Source organism: Patiria miniata, unplaced genomic scaffold (genome assembly GCF_015706575.1).
Source record: "Patiria miniata isolate m_02_andy unplaced genomic scaffold, ASM1570657v1 HiC_scaffold_3, whole genome shotgun sequence".
Classification (NCBI taxonomy): domain Eukaryota; kingdom Metazoa; phylum Echinodermata; class Asteroidea; order Valvatida; family Asterinidae; genus Patiria; species Patiria miniata.
Window position 1 is genome coordinate 11,849,356 of NW_024037069.1, and position 14,870 is coordinate 11,864,225.

Sequence of the window (14,870 nt, forward strand, 5' to 3'; positions counted from 1 at the left end):
CTTTAAACATTTAAAATTGTTCATGCTTTTCCGGACAAATGAGGGCGCTGTTGCTGTGATGTCATTTCAGAAAGACGCTGTTCAGTTGAGGGGTTTTTGGTTCAAATTGTGAACCCAAAATTCATTGAAAATATTTTGTGAGAAAACTCTGCTTACAGGCCTACTGTCATGTACTTAAACAACAGCGAATCAACAGCAAAGACAATTAACAACGGCAAAAAATGATATCCAAAATTCTGGCAAAGTATAAACCAAGTAAATAATTTTCGAAGACATCAAAGATAAATTGCCTTCGTTTAAAAAAAAAATCAAGAAAAAATCAAGCCGCAGGCACGTAAAGACGCATTTGGCAGCCAGCCGTACGACCTACATCCATGGGGTACAGCGAGAGATCCGGAAAGTGTTTGATTTTTGCGGAGGGAGGAAAACCGGAGGGCCCGGAGGAAAACCCTCGTGGCACAGGAGAGAACCAACGCACAAAAATTACTTTACTTACTTTATGGTCCTATAGCCGGGAACGAATCAGGGCCACAGCGGTGAGAGGCGCTTTACGCACTAGCCACCCATGCCACCCCATATAATGTACAGTCTGTGAACGACACTGAACACGATATCAAATTCTAATTTACTGCATATAACAAATTTGTTTATTTCATAATTTGCAGGTTTATTAAACAATGACGAAAACCCCACCCCAAAAATAATAATACAATAAATTCATCAACATCTGGAACGAAGAAAATTTAAGTAATAACGGTAGAACAAATGCGAATGATACTAATTAGTTTCAATTCTTCAAACTGGCCACATCAAGGCCTCTTTCAATATTACTTATCGTTTATTTTTTTTGTTTTAGGTTGCAAAAATAGACCTAAATAATAATTATATAAGTAGCCTGGATAGTGGATAGCTTTCAACCAAATTCTTTATCACAAACAAAACCATCACCTGATTCAAATTGTTTTCAAAAAGCGTGACTTAATTTTTACACAAAATTGCGTGGCCATTTCACCTTTTATTGACGGAAAATTAGCCCTTAGATCCGGACCTTTTGGATTTTGCATTGTTTGTTTCGTTGATTTGAAATAAAGGTCTATCAATGAAAAGTTCAAAATATATTAAGGTTAGAACACCATGAGTTTTTTCAATTCTTGCCATTTTTTAATTGTATCAGCCGATCTTAATTTTGCCGCATGACGCACACCCCCCCCCCCCCCGTATATAGGCGGGTGAAACCAATCGTGAATAATTCAGTATTTTCGATGGGGAAAGTATGAGTTAGGTTTGAGGCTTTGTATGGTGGAGATACTAATGAATGAAAGGTTTACGGAAACACCATGTGGGAATAATTTCTCAATCTAAGAGAATGGTTCTGAAAAGAACTGAGGTATTAACTGGACGTTCTGGAAATCTCAAGTCGACCGAAAAAATAACTTTATTTGAAGTCTAAAGGTAATTAATTATTGAGTTCATTGCAACTTTAAGGCCATAATTCCAGCACAACTGTTTTTTGAGTTTTGCAATTGACTCAAGAGCAGTAAATCTCAAATTAAGACCCAGTCCGAAACGGGCGTTTTGTGAGTGGCTATACGGCTGCGGCTATGGACGTCACGTGAGGATCGCGATGGCCCACGGATGAGCGTTCGATTAGCCCGGCTGTCGTGGCTAACCCATAGATGCCTTTACGCCAGTCGATCCGGTTGAGCTACTCGAATGCGCTCTACACGAGCTGTTACGCCCACTAGTGCTATAGCGAGCATTCAATCAAACAATCAATCAATCAATTAATCAAATCTTTAATTTTTCCCAACACATATATGTACATATAAAATTACTTAACATTTGAATTATTGTGTATGGATGGATGGAGGTCTCCAAAAAGCATAAGCTTGTCGAGTGGAGACCCCCACTGTAATAAAGAACAATTACAATTACAACTAGAGTTTGTAGGAACAACCACACGGTGTTGGGCCATGGACTACCGCAAAATTTTCCAAACACATCAACTGAAAATCATAATGCATGTTTTAATCCATGTTTAACTTAGTCAACATGCCACTAGAGGGAGCTGTCACATTTTATGACGTCACCTGTAATATTTTTGTAAAGTACAGCCTAGGCAGAACTTCATATCGTTGAAAGCAAGTTCACATCTTTTGGCAATTTCAAATTATAAGACACTTCCGGTTCGACCGGAAGGAAGGGTCACGTGATTTTGCACTTAATACCAAAAATGAAGACCCTGCAAAATTGTTTCAATTGTCATAAAAACAAAATCAAGTCTGTAGCAGTTGATTTTATATTGATTTTCAAAGATTAAATATGGAAATCTTTATTTGCTTGTAATATGACACTTGATGACGTCATTGAATAAAAAAAAATAGTAAATTCTTACAATAGGTGTTGGGCTTTGAGGCCCAACACCTAACAAGAAAAGTGAACTCATAGAATAATAGTAGGTGTTGGGCCTAACGAGAACAACCTACACGTTACCATTGTTTTACCGTATCGTTGGTACACATCGTCGATGACACTTCGCCTTAAAGCGACATCACCGTCTCTCTGGGCCCGTACTGAATCTTTTTATGGAGTATTTTGGGTAGCGAGTAATTTGGAAAATAAGCATAGTAAACACCAAACAGAGTCTTCCTTGGAAAATGTTTAACGCAACCCAAAGCTAAAAAGGCACATCTTTGCTGACAGGTTTTGCTTGATTTGTATTTTCGGTGTTGGCAAGTGTCCAATAAGTTAAAACAAAAATTGATGAACTGTAGCCACTAAACTCGCAAGATAGTTCGATGAACATATCGCTGCTGTAAAAAGGCCAACATTTTGTAGTAACAAAAAAGAACCTTGCAATCGTCCAACAGTTCAAAAGCTTGACGGAATAAAATTGAACGATAACATGATAATTATGCCATCATTCTTTCCAGGTCTGTGTACTGTACAGGAAAGAAGCACCAATTTGTCAGAAACCTGGGGAAAAGGGAACAGTGGTTATCCAAATTCAAACCACACAACGAAGAAATCATGTGCTGATGGCGTGGTCGACCGGCTAGACGGGGCGCAACACGGCCGCGTCAACCGGTGGAGGTCTCGGCCCCGGCCAGTCGGGGTCGTGTTGCGCTCTAACTGATAAGCTTTATTTATCTCAACCCTCCCCCCCCCCAAAAAAAAAGGGGGAGGAAAAAGACGGATGAGGATCAATTGCGTGTCGCCCACGGTAAATATCCAACAGCCTCCCTTACAAGTGGATGCCATTTTTGCCCCTCGTATCTTTTTTTTTCGACGTGGGAGAATCGGAGAGAAAGAAAAAAACAAGCAATTCACAACTCCTGTTGAATGTGGCGCTCGTTCAGAATGACCCCACGATAAAGTAACCGGGAAACGACCGGCGTAGATGGAGGAGACTGATCCGGTGTGGTTGTATCTCTCGCGTCGTCGTGTACGGACACTGCGATATTATACTGAGCATGTTTGGCAAGTTCGCAATCAATTTTGGCACGTGAGAAAAAAACCACTCGGTGTTTTTTTTGGGTCAAACCTGCACGTCAAAAACGAACGGCTGACAAAACCCGAGGGAATTCCCATGCATGAATATAAATTAATACGGGTTTTGAAAGAAAAATAATTGCCAGAATTTTGTTTTCCCAGCGACCAGATGATAACTTCTATCCTGTATCTTCTATGGGTCCTCACCGGGGGCTCAAAGAAAAATATGCTAAATTTCCTAAATTTGTTCTCTAACTGCCTTAGAATGCAAGAGAAGGCATGGTAGATTTAAAAATAATTTTCCGGGGGGGGGGGATTTTCCCGAACCCCTCAGCAGGGTGTGCCTTATAGCCTATGACCCACCCCTTATATCACCCCCCCCCGTTCCCTGAGAGCTAGATCCGCCCCTGAATATTCTAACGGATCGTGTTGCAAGTGCTTTGTCTGTGTTATTTCATATACTTATGCAAACCATGCAGCAGACAAAAATATCTGCTGAACCAAAATCTACCAGTGTTCAACACTTTTGGTCCGTGTACAAAATGGTGTAAATGAGACATGTAGACCTGTAAGTGAAATGTTTTAACAGGTGTTCACAAGTTGATGGGTTCATAAACTCTGGGGTGTACTTTCCCCATTGTGGATTTGCACCAGTTTTAAAAAGGTGCAAGATCGTTGTTTTATTCTACCTTCATGCTGTATGCCATTTCGGCTCAATAAATCATATCAACTATTCGTTGTCATAAGCCGGAAGATGGGGGTATTTTCCCCCTTAATCCTCAACTAACCGTGGGTGGGGTAACGCGTACTAAATAAAAGTGGAGTTACAATTGGAGCGGCATTGCTGCACGCAGTGTGGTTTCAGGATCATTAATCACTAAATTTCCCGGTGTGTGAACAAGGTAGAAAGCAATTCTCCTTGCACCAATAACCAGACATGTCAAAAAGGAAATACTTCGGTATAGCTTGAGAAAAGCTCAACTAAATCCATGGTTATAAAAAAATCACAAGCACAATAACGTCGTAAAAATATCAACCTGCCATCTGTCAGTGGTATGATGTGGCTTTGAATCGCAGCCGTGAAAATAACAATACAATATAGATTTTATGTACAGAAAATTAATGGTGTTCACAGTTTAATAGTTCAGAAAGTGCATTCGGTTAACAGCCTTGTAGTGTTGTAGTTATTTGTGTATACAAATTGACCCAAAAACATGGATACAAAAATGTATCATAAGATGTTTTGAAACACGACCCAGAAATTGTGAAGCTAAATCAGACATTCCCGTCCACCCAATGAAGCACCTTGTGGCATGTGTAGAGGGCGCCCTCGACATTATTACGTAATATATGTCAAACAGAAATGCGTAAAAAAATTACCCTTCTTTTGACCGTGCTCGATTGCCATCTTTCTCGTAACAAGTGCAGAAATTCAGTGTGTTCTTCGGTGTTCAAAGGTCGATTCGATTGCCAAATAACAACGCACGTCGATAAATTCCCTTGAAGCTGTACGCTACTTTGCAATGTTAGGTGCACGACGTTGCAGAGACAACCACTAATCCAAAATGGAAAAGATCTGAAACTAAAAGGTTGAACAACTTGAAATTTGCATGTCAAATAGACGATGGAAAAAGTCGAAGGTAGCGTTTTGGAAGTGCATTTTTGGAAGTGCATATATGCATCATACTGGGTGAGTAAAAAAAAATGAAACCCAAATGGCAGGACCAATTTTTACCTGTAGCACTTTTTACCCGGATATGAACGCCTAGTCATTAAGCTTTCTTTTAGTACAAGAATAATACAAATCACTTATGTACTTTTCAAGTTACGGAATTTTGAACACAACCACAGTTTTAAAGTTCTGTCCACGGATCACAAAAAAGTAAGTGTTCTTTCAGCAAAACGAAAACAATTCTTATAGGGATGCATGTGAATTGTTTTCGTTTTGCTGAAAGAACACTTACCTTTTTTTGTGATCCGTGGACAGAACTTTAAATTTATATAAGGGCGTTCGTGTTCAAAATTCTGTAACTTGAACAGTATATGAGTGATTTGAATTATTGTTGGACTAAAAGAAAGCGCATTGATTGGGCTTTCATAATCGAGATTTTGAAAGTGCTACAGGCAAAATTTCATTCAAAAATTGGTCCTGTCATTTGGGTTTCGTTTTCTTACTCACCCTGTATAGTCAACGTGAACAAGTGAATTCATAGGAAGTGATATGATAGTTCACAATGAGCAAGAATCCGTTGATGGTGTGAAAATACCATACGCGGGGCGCAATAAGCGATGAGTCTCTGTATGTTATCTCCTAACGTGTCATTCATAAAACTGATACTTTGCCACACGCATCAACTCAAAATATGCATGTTTAAATCCATGTTTGACTTTTCAACATGCCGCCAGAGGGCGCTCTAACATTTGATGACGTCACCTGTAAAATTGTTGTACAGTACTGCTTATATGGAGAACTAGGGAGCATTTGCTCACTCGCCACTAGTGCAGCTCTGTTTACGTGGGAAGACTGGCTCATATCTAGGCGCTCTCAGCAAACTTTCGTTAATACGCGGAAAGTATGTTGGTTAAACTTACTTCCTCGCATCGCATCATAAAATATAGGTTTTCCTCTTTCAAATGAATATAATTTCTTCATGGTTAAAGGCGAATAATTATGTGCACTTTTTCATTGAAAAACAGGTAACTCAGTGAAAATTTCGCGTTTCCTATGGAGGTCACGGCACATTTCCCCGATTTTTGAGGGTGCGGGTTTACTTCTTCGAACAGCACACGTGTGAACTCAGTCACATACAATTACCTCGCACGGTTTCCGAAAGATAACACAATATGCTTTCCATTCATGTAACAACCGTTTTGATTGGTTGAGAAGAACAAGGGGCACTTTTCTTGTCAAATCAGACATCGCTTTTGTTGCGAGGATCGACCTGCTGTTTATGTATAGTCCGGTCAACGCAATGGGGCTGTGCAGGTCGCCGGGTCAATGCACCGTTGTGTGTGACCGCAGAGCATGCAGGGCTTTGATTTTCTGCACATATGGGTGGCAAAGTTCTCCATGAGGCAGACACTCGAATCGTTGAAAGCAAGTTCGCATCTTCTGCCAATTTCAATTAATTAAACACTTCCGGTTTTCACCGGAAGGAAGGGTCACGTGATTTTAGAAATTAAAACCAAAAATGAAGACCCTGCAATATTTTATCGATTGCCTAAAAAACAAAATCAAATCTGTAGCAGTTGATTTTTTATTGATTTTCAAAGATTAAATATGGAAATATTTATTGCTTGTAATATGACACTTGATGACGTCATTATGACGTCATTACCAGAAACCTCCAGAGCTATATTTACTGTGCTGTATACAGCCAAATCTTGATTTTATCTATCACGGTATATTTTCTAGCAATTTTTTTAAGATTTAAAGGTCTTTTTCTTGTAACTTCCGGTCTGATGACGTAATCAATTTTTTTTCGTGCACAGGTGTTGTCTGCATTATGGTCATCATGTACATTAATTCTGAAGCGATTATCGCAAACTTCGCCACAGATATCAATTGAAAATACGTTTTTGACGTTTTTTAACCTGCCGCTAGGGGGCGCTCCAACACTTCATGGCGTCACCCATTATTTTTTTTGAAAGGTCAATCCAGGCAGACACTTCAATCGTTAAAAGCAAGTTCATATCTTTTTCCACTTTTAAATTATTACGCACTTCCGGTTTCGACCGGAAGGAAGGGTCACGTGATTTTACGCGCACAAGATAAAATGAAGAGCATGTATTATCATGTCGATTCCCGCAAAATTCAAGTTCCGATCCGTCACGGTTGATTTTATATGGAATTTCAAAGATTAAATCTATTAGACTTTCAAGTGACGTCACGTGACCCGTCACGTGACTAAAAAAAATTACATCTTCAGTGGATTGTGCATTCATGTATTGACAAATGAAGTTCATATATGTTTACAGTTTTCTAAACAGTTCCGAAAACGAATTTTGTCTTGGAGAATAATAATAACTATTGGTACAGAGCTAGTAATACAAAATAAAACTAAAATTATTTGGTCTTACAAAATGAGATTATTCTACCACATATTTGTTAATTAATTGGGTTTTATATTGCGTTTGAACAATGATACATTTGACACCTTTTTAAGAGACGGATTGAGAGAATTCCACAGCTTGGGGCCTTCAGGTTTAACAGTTTTTTGAGTTAAAGTTGTACGAGCCCAGGTCTGGTGAATGTCATGATAACGCCTACTAAAATGACGGGCGAACATCCTGATTTTTACAAAACATTGAACAGGTAGTGTTAGGCAGGTTATTGTTGGAAGCTGGTACATGGAGGTCCCAAGCTGTAGAAGGTAAATATCATTGGACTTTAGTGTTTTGTGTTTATACAATAAAGGATTGCTGTGGGCCCGAAAGTCAGTACGGTTAATTATTCTCAGAGCTTTTTTTTTGAAGGGCAACAATTCTATTAATATTACTCATTCCACAATTCCCCCATGCTAAAACACCATAGCTAATGTAAGGTAAAATTAATACAGGGTGGTCCAAAAAAAACCAACCCACCCACATATACCAACGCGTGGATAATCTTTTTACAAGCAAAATAAAACCAAGATTGCCATATTCAGTCCAGTATAGTTTTTGTTCTAGAGCCTTTTTTTGTGAAGCAAGGTGCCGGGTCACTTTTGTCCCGATGAATTACTAAACAACGCCAGGGAATTCGACTTACGGTACATTGTTATTGATAGAGGGATTGTTATGTAATTATAACCGCGTGAAAGAAGTGTGCTTCGGCTCTGCAGCACAAACTACAGTGGACCAAATCGGGAGATTTTGGTATCGTAATTCTTCTAATAAAAAAGAGGATTCTCCTTCAATATTGGTAAAGGCGGTTTGAGTCTCATTTGATAGTGGCAGTATAGGTCGTTCCGTTTTTTGGACCACCTGGTAATGTATACATGTACAGCGCGTTGCGACCATTGCGTTTCGTTTACTGCCTCGGCTCCGCTTGCAGACGAAAGTCCCGAGGAATGACCCCCCAAAACCACTGCGATTCCAACTTGGGTATGGGGTCACCATCTGGGAGCTTGAACTTGTACTTCTGGATCAATGTGATGTAGAACAGGAAGAACTGGTTCTGGGAAAGTTGCTGCCCGACGCACACCCTTCGTCCTGTAAATACAATAATAATGAATATGATTGTTATTCAAGCCAACGTAAGAGCAGCGTTGGTCTAATTGAAGGGGAAAAATGAAGTAGTCAGACTACTTTGCTTAATTTGCTGCGAGGTGGACCAATCTATCTTAATACCCGAGTCTCAGAACTAAAATGTTATCTGTGACTGGGACTCACATCAAACGGTTAGGATGTGAAAAAGTGCCTATTTATGTATGCATACCGTTTCTTTTAAGACTATGTTTGCCATTTTTAATTGAGCTTTTGTTTAAATAAGTGAGTAAGTGCTGGGATTCAAAATAATGTCTTGTGACAGTTTTCAAAAATTACCAACCGGTTGAGTAGGGAATGAAGTGATCTGGTCGATTGATGCGGCCTTGTTCGTCGATAAACCTCTCAGGTCGGAAGTTTTCCGGATCACCCCACAGCTCCGGATCAAAGTGGACCGCGTAGATGTTCGGGACGACCGTGGTATCTTTGGGAATCTTGTAGCCGAAAATCTCAACATCGTCTGCGGTGACGTGCTGGATAAGAAGCGGGAAGGTGGTATCCATGCGAAGGGTCTCCAGGATAACAGCCTCCGTGTACGGCATCTTCTCTTTATCCTTTAGCGAAGGCGGCTGATCCCCGATGACGTCTTGGATCTCCTGGAAGACGCGCTGTTGTACATCAGGATGCAGGGCAGTGACCAGCATCAGGAAGAGGAATAGACCCGAGGCCGTGTCTCCCTGGTCCGGGATGAAGAAGAACAGCATCCACAAGAACTTCTCGTCCGTGAACTCTCTCAGGTCACTGTTGGGGTCACCTTTAGCCATCTCGATCAGACACGCGTCCACCATGTCGCGAGGATGGCCTGGGTCCAGGGTAGCCTTGTGATAGTCAATGTGCTTCTGTAAGAACGTCAACATTTCCCGTGTCATCATCTTTCCCTTGTTCAATTGAGCGCTGAGGCCGAACTTGTGATAAAAGGGCAACAGCGGCTCTACGTCGTACAATTTGAAGACTTCGAAATACCATTGTAGGAAATAGTTCAAGAGTTTGGAGAACTCCTTGTCATCTTCCTCGTAGGTGGTACCAATGATCATGGAGAAGGTCACGTTGAGGAGGCAGAGGCTGACAGGGAGGCAGAGGTCAAACGGCTCCCCGCCTCTCTTCTTGATCAGCTCGGCCAGGTGATTAGCTTCTTGGAGGATGATGCTTTCCGAGCCGGAGGTACCGTATCCAAACTGACGAACGGTTCGCATCATGTACTTCTTTTCTCTCTTCCAACTTTGGGTGAAAGCCTCTAAGAAGACACCTGAGGACAAAGTAAACAACTTGTATTAATATTAACACTATCATAAAAAATCTCTCAATTTGGAAATGTTTCTATAATTTACGGAACTAATTTGTTACGCTTGCGGACTTATAGTTTGCATTAACTAGAGTTTAATGGACTATTTAATGCTGTGGCGTTGTCGTTTAAATTCAGTGGCCGTCAGCCTGACCTGAGACACATCTCACCATGTTTGCATTTCGTTGTTAGATTTGTTCGATCTAAAAATTAATTATGATTGAGATGAGAATTAGTTTCCAGAGTTACTTTATTTTGAGTAGTCACTGTATCCCGAAGTAAAAGAGGCCCACATAACAATATGATGTTATAATATAGGGCGTCGTGTTCAACTTTTTAGTTGACGCACTGGCAAAAGCTAGCGCCGCTTTATGCTGTAGGCCTATGAAAACTTAAATACCTCTACGGTATGTAAGCAATATACATTTGTGCCGGATGCCATAATCGTGAGAAGCAATAATCACGTCATTAATAAGTTTCATCGCAAATCAAATTTACTTCCGAAGAATTGAGGCTAAACAGGACCCAGGTGAATGTCAAATACTTACCAACATTCCGTTGATTTTCGTTGACATACGTAAATGGCCACACACTAGGACGGTCAGAAATCAATGCTGAATGCTTCACGAAGGCGTCTTTAATGGACTCAAAGCTGTTTAATATGAGCATGCGCCTGAAAAAGGGGAAAAAGCAAGGCTATAGTTGAGCTGGTCCCAGGGCGCACACGATTCTATTTGATGGGTTCAGAGTGGCTATCATTGATCTTCATTATACAAATAAAATGGTAATCAATGGTGGTTTTTATGGAGGTCATTCGTGCATCAGACAATTGGGCCGGATTAATAAGCCCATTCATTGGCGTTAATATACTGAGACAAACAGTTGTAATCCAGTTATCACAAGTTGCATGGCACGTAATTCACTGGTCATTCAGTCCGAGGTCAATAGACCGAGGAAGAGGAAGTTATTTTCTATCGAGTTCCTGGATCTATTTAATAAATTGGGCACTGTTGAATGGGATGGTGCCAGACTATTTTATGATTGACGGGCGTTCTAAGCCTCGCTTTCAATTTAATATGGCCGACTCGTGAATAAAGTCTATTGAAAACTATTCAAATGTCTTTGCACAGTGGCAAAATAAATTATGATGACGTACACGAATCGTATACAATATAGACCATTATCATGTTGCGGCCATCTCTATTTTTTTTTCCAATCCACGTAACCAAAGCGAGGCTGGAAGTAAAAATAGTCTGGTTCCTTTTTGCACAAACGCAAAGATGGTCAAAATTTCCCTATTTTCCGCAAAATCAAGTTCAGATGAGTAAATTATCATAGTAACCAAGTTGTGACAATAAAATGTATGTCCAACCATAGTGGGACAAGACAAATCCCGTGTGCCAAATGTAAAGATACCATCAGTTTATGAACCGAAATGACATCGGCATAAAGAGTAAACTCACTTTCCCAAGTACAAAGTCAGCGTGAACATGTCCGGATGGTACTGCTTTCCAATCCGGGTGAAATCTGCATTGGTCTGTCCAGAGTGTGGAGCGATCAGCAGTGAATTACCGATCAAGGGCCAGCCCCGAGGCCCGGGCGGCCAGGTGTATTTGCTCCAGTACGTCAGTCGCCGCCATATCAGCGTCGTGACCAAGAAAGTCACGACCGCACACAGGAGGAAAGGCACGGTAGAAATGTAGTTGGCGTTTGTCAAAACGGAGATGACTTTTTCCGCGATCGCCATGTTGGCAGACAGATCTATCTCTGATCTATACCGACTCTGGTTTACTCCAGTTTAGTCCCTGGTGGACCGTTCGGGAGTTTGATCTACAAGGTACAAGATAAGGGTACCAGGTACAAATTGAGCTATCAAGGTACCAGGTACAAATTGAGCTATCAAGGTACCAGGCATCAATTGAGCTGTGGTAGTGAGCTAGTTTGCATTGATCAAAACGAATTAATGATTGCTGACCTATGGTGTTCTATATCTGGCATCTCGCATCCCGCTGTACGAATCTCGCATCTCGCTGTACGAATCTCGCTATACGGATCTCCCCTCTCGCATCTCCCCTGGCGACTTCCTCAGATGCGAGATTCGTGTAGCGAGATGCGTATAGCGAGATGCGATATCCTTATAGCGAGATGCGATATCCTTATAGCGAGATGCTAGGTGCCAGATATAGAACACCATACTGACCTCAACAATTTTCTTTCCATAACCAAAACGACTACGGCTATCGAACTGATGGTCAGCGCAGCTCGTTACGTCTAACGATGGCCTCGACAGTATAAGCCCATGGAGCTATAAAACAGCTCCATGATAAGCCCTAGACGAGAGCAAACAGACGCGGGTCTAGTCGGGTATTGGAGGCCGGGCCTTCAACTATTGTCTGTCTCATCAATGAAGATTGGACCCTTTTGAATTGAACCAAGGACGCCAGCTTCTATTTTACGCAAGATATAAGCGACAGAGAGGACCCCTTTGTGTTGGTCATTGTGTTCCTAGAATCCCAGCATATTTTCTTTTTTGGCCCAGGGATGTGTTAGGTAACAATATCGTCTGGGATGTGTCACCCCAATCCTCTGTCTCAAGTCGTGCACTGTATATACAGAATTCGTGAAAGTGGTTATTTTAATTTAGTTATAGGAGTACATTTTTTCCGATGATTTTAATTTACCTTCATTGAGCTCATACATTGTTGATATTATTTCCAGCTACTTTACATATTCACGAGGAGTGACCTTAACAGTTCAACACCCAGGGTGCCACGGTATTCTGTGCTTGTCATTATTTAGCTAATCATGCAGTGCAGAAGTCAGAGTACGGTACTAAGTCCAAAATGTGCATTGTTTTGTCCTTTTTGGCGGGCCATAGACCCGCCACTGGATCCGCGCGATAACCGTAGAGCATATCCATGCATGATTGTACTGCATTTTGCATTGCTGTAGGCAGAAGGCGCGGTTATCAGACTAAATTATTTAAATTTGATTGTTGACTGTGTAGAGAAGAATAGTTTTTGTTATCTAACCTTGGACAATTTGGTTATTTAAAACCCTGATAGGGGAATGACGAGCGCAGCGATTGAGTATCTGTTGTACATTGTAACTGTCACACAGTAGCCGAATTATCGTTCTTTTTTGGTCTGCATCTAGTGGCGTACCTAGCGGGGGGGGGGGGGATTTAGATGGTGCCATGAAACAAAAGACAACAGTTTTAGACGCAGAAGTCCATACAGTAAAGTCTAGATTCCCCCCTCCCAAGTCTATATGTTATAGACTATACATTTTGAACAAATTCGCTGATTAATTATGCAAGACAACCGCATCTTGACCTCTAGAATTTGACCAATCAGCAGGCGCTTCCTACACGTACGTCGGGTCTTCGGTCATTCACCCGTTGCGCGTCATTATAGACATGGATAAAAAAAAACCTATGTCACGCGCGCTGTATCATGTTACGTGATATGCGCCCGGTTGTTGCATTACAAAACACTGCATTCGAATAGACCAATCAAACCATTAGTCCTGATTTGGGAATGAAATGCATGACGTCACGATTTAGTAAAGTCGACTCCGATTGGCTGGCGTGCGGCTTGCATGTGCATGTATCTGCATGCTTAGACATTATCAGACGTTAAGCAGGATCGGAGACATGGCTCCATGGATAAGGCCCCCCCCCCCAAAAAGTCACTGGTTTGACTGAAATCCTGCTGCTGCATAATTTCAACGTGTTTTTAGATTGGGTTATGGTCGAGAATAAGCTTCTCTGGACTCCCACTAAGTTTAGTCGGCCACCATTTGCAGTCATCAGCAGACATTTGAAGCAAAAATATCAGGTTAAAAAAAAATCACAGTTTCAGTTAATGCATAACAAATTTGCTTGTTTCATATTTGCAGATTTATTAAACAATGCCGAAAAACCAAAATAACCCACGATTCATAAAGTAACATTTTGAACGAAGAAAATTAACAAAGTAATTAAGGCCAAAAAAAAGTCTCCGGTTTCTGGTCAGCGCACGCATTGTCGTAGCCATGCGCGTCGGCAAAATGATTTTTTTTCAATGTAAGACGATGTCTTTAAACCGCCACACTCACTGGTTTGACTGGAATCTTGCTGTTGCACAATTTTAACGTGTTTTAAATGAAGTAACGATCGAGTATAAGCTTTATGTGGCCTCTCTGGGCTCCCATTTATTTTGCACTTTAAATTTAGTAGGGAACCATTTGCAGACGAGTGTTTTAATTTTGTAATTGTGCGTCTGGAAGCCAGACTGAGGGAGCAATGGTACATCTGAAACCTGTAAACGCTTTTCAATTAGCGCAGTAAGTAAGGGAGCAGATAAATGACCAGGCTGGCAGCACATGCACGATGTCGATGTCGCTGTATGGTCTGACGTTACCGTTTTCTCTGATTTTCTCTTGCCTATCCAAATTTCCTGAAGAATGTTCATGTATGTCGAGATCGTAAGTGGGTGCAGAATTCTCAAGCCTTATGGCCTTACTGAGGTCACCCGTCAAACTCTACCCTGAAGGTTATTTTTGAGACTTTTAAGGGGTTCGAAGCGTCATCTGCAGCATCAGCCGACAGTTGAAGAAAAAACAAATAGGAAAAAAAAAAAAAAAAGCCGCGTTTCCGCACCACTTTTGGGGCATGCACCATAATTATCAGAAACCGGAGACTTTGTGTGTGGTCTAATAGAACAATGGAACAAAAGCGAACAATACTAACTTATTTATTTTTAAATTCTTCAAAAGTGGCCATATAAGGGCTTAATTTAACTCCGCTTATCGTTTATTATATTTTAGGTTGCAAAAATATGGAAACAACAAAAAACACAAGTAGCCC

At 40.9% G+C, this 14,870-nt stretch overlaps 1 protein-coding gene across 3 annotated transcripts; it reads right to left on the minus strand.

Moving 5' to 3' along the window:
• Positions 1 to 7,416: 7,416 nt before the first annotated feature.
• LOC119737708 (vitamin D(3) 25-hydroxylase-like) lies at positions 7,417 to 12,375 on the minus strand. 3 transcript variants are annotated; one of them, XM_038212254.1, is made up of 5 exons: positions 12,222 to 12,375; positions 11,485 to 11,851; positions 10,570 to 10,694; positions 9,023 to 9,985; positions 7,417 to 8,685 (listed from the first exon to the last, which is right to left on the minus strand). In XM_038212254.1, the coding sequence occupies exons 2-5, from the start codon at positions 11,766 to 11,768 to the stop codon at positions 8,504 to 8,506; spliced, it is 1,554 nt and encodes a 517-aa protein (XP_038068182.1). In that variant the 5' UTR covers positions 11,769 to 11,851; positions 12,222 to 12,375; the 3' UTR covers positions 7,417 to 8,503. The 3 variants fall into 3 exon arrangements, with proteins under 3 accessions (XP_038068182.1, XP_038068181.1, XP_038068184.1); XM_038212253.1 differs by having other exon boundaries at positions 11,485 to 11,890; XM_038212256.1 differs by lacking the exon at positions 12,222 to 12,375 and adding an exon at positions 11,997 to 12,169.
• Between the last annotated feature and the right edge of the window lie 2,495 nt (positions 12,376 to 14,870).

Coding starts and splice junctions, on each gene's coding strand:
- LOC119737708 (XM_038212254.1), bottom strand. CDS start 11,768: ATGGCGATCGCGGAAAAAGTCATCTCCGTTTTGACAAACGCCAACTAC. Junction 10,695..11,484: donor CTGACTTTGTACTTGGGAAA/GTGAGTTTACTC, acceptor CCCCTTTTTCAG/GCGCATGCTCATATTAAACA. Junction 9,986..10,569: donor CGAAAATCAACGGAATGTTG/GTAAGTATTTGA, acceptor CTTTGTCCTCAG/GTGTCTTCTTAGAGGCTTTC.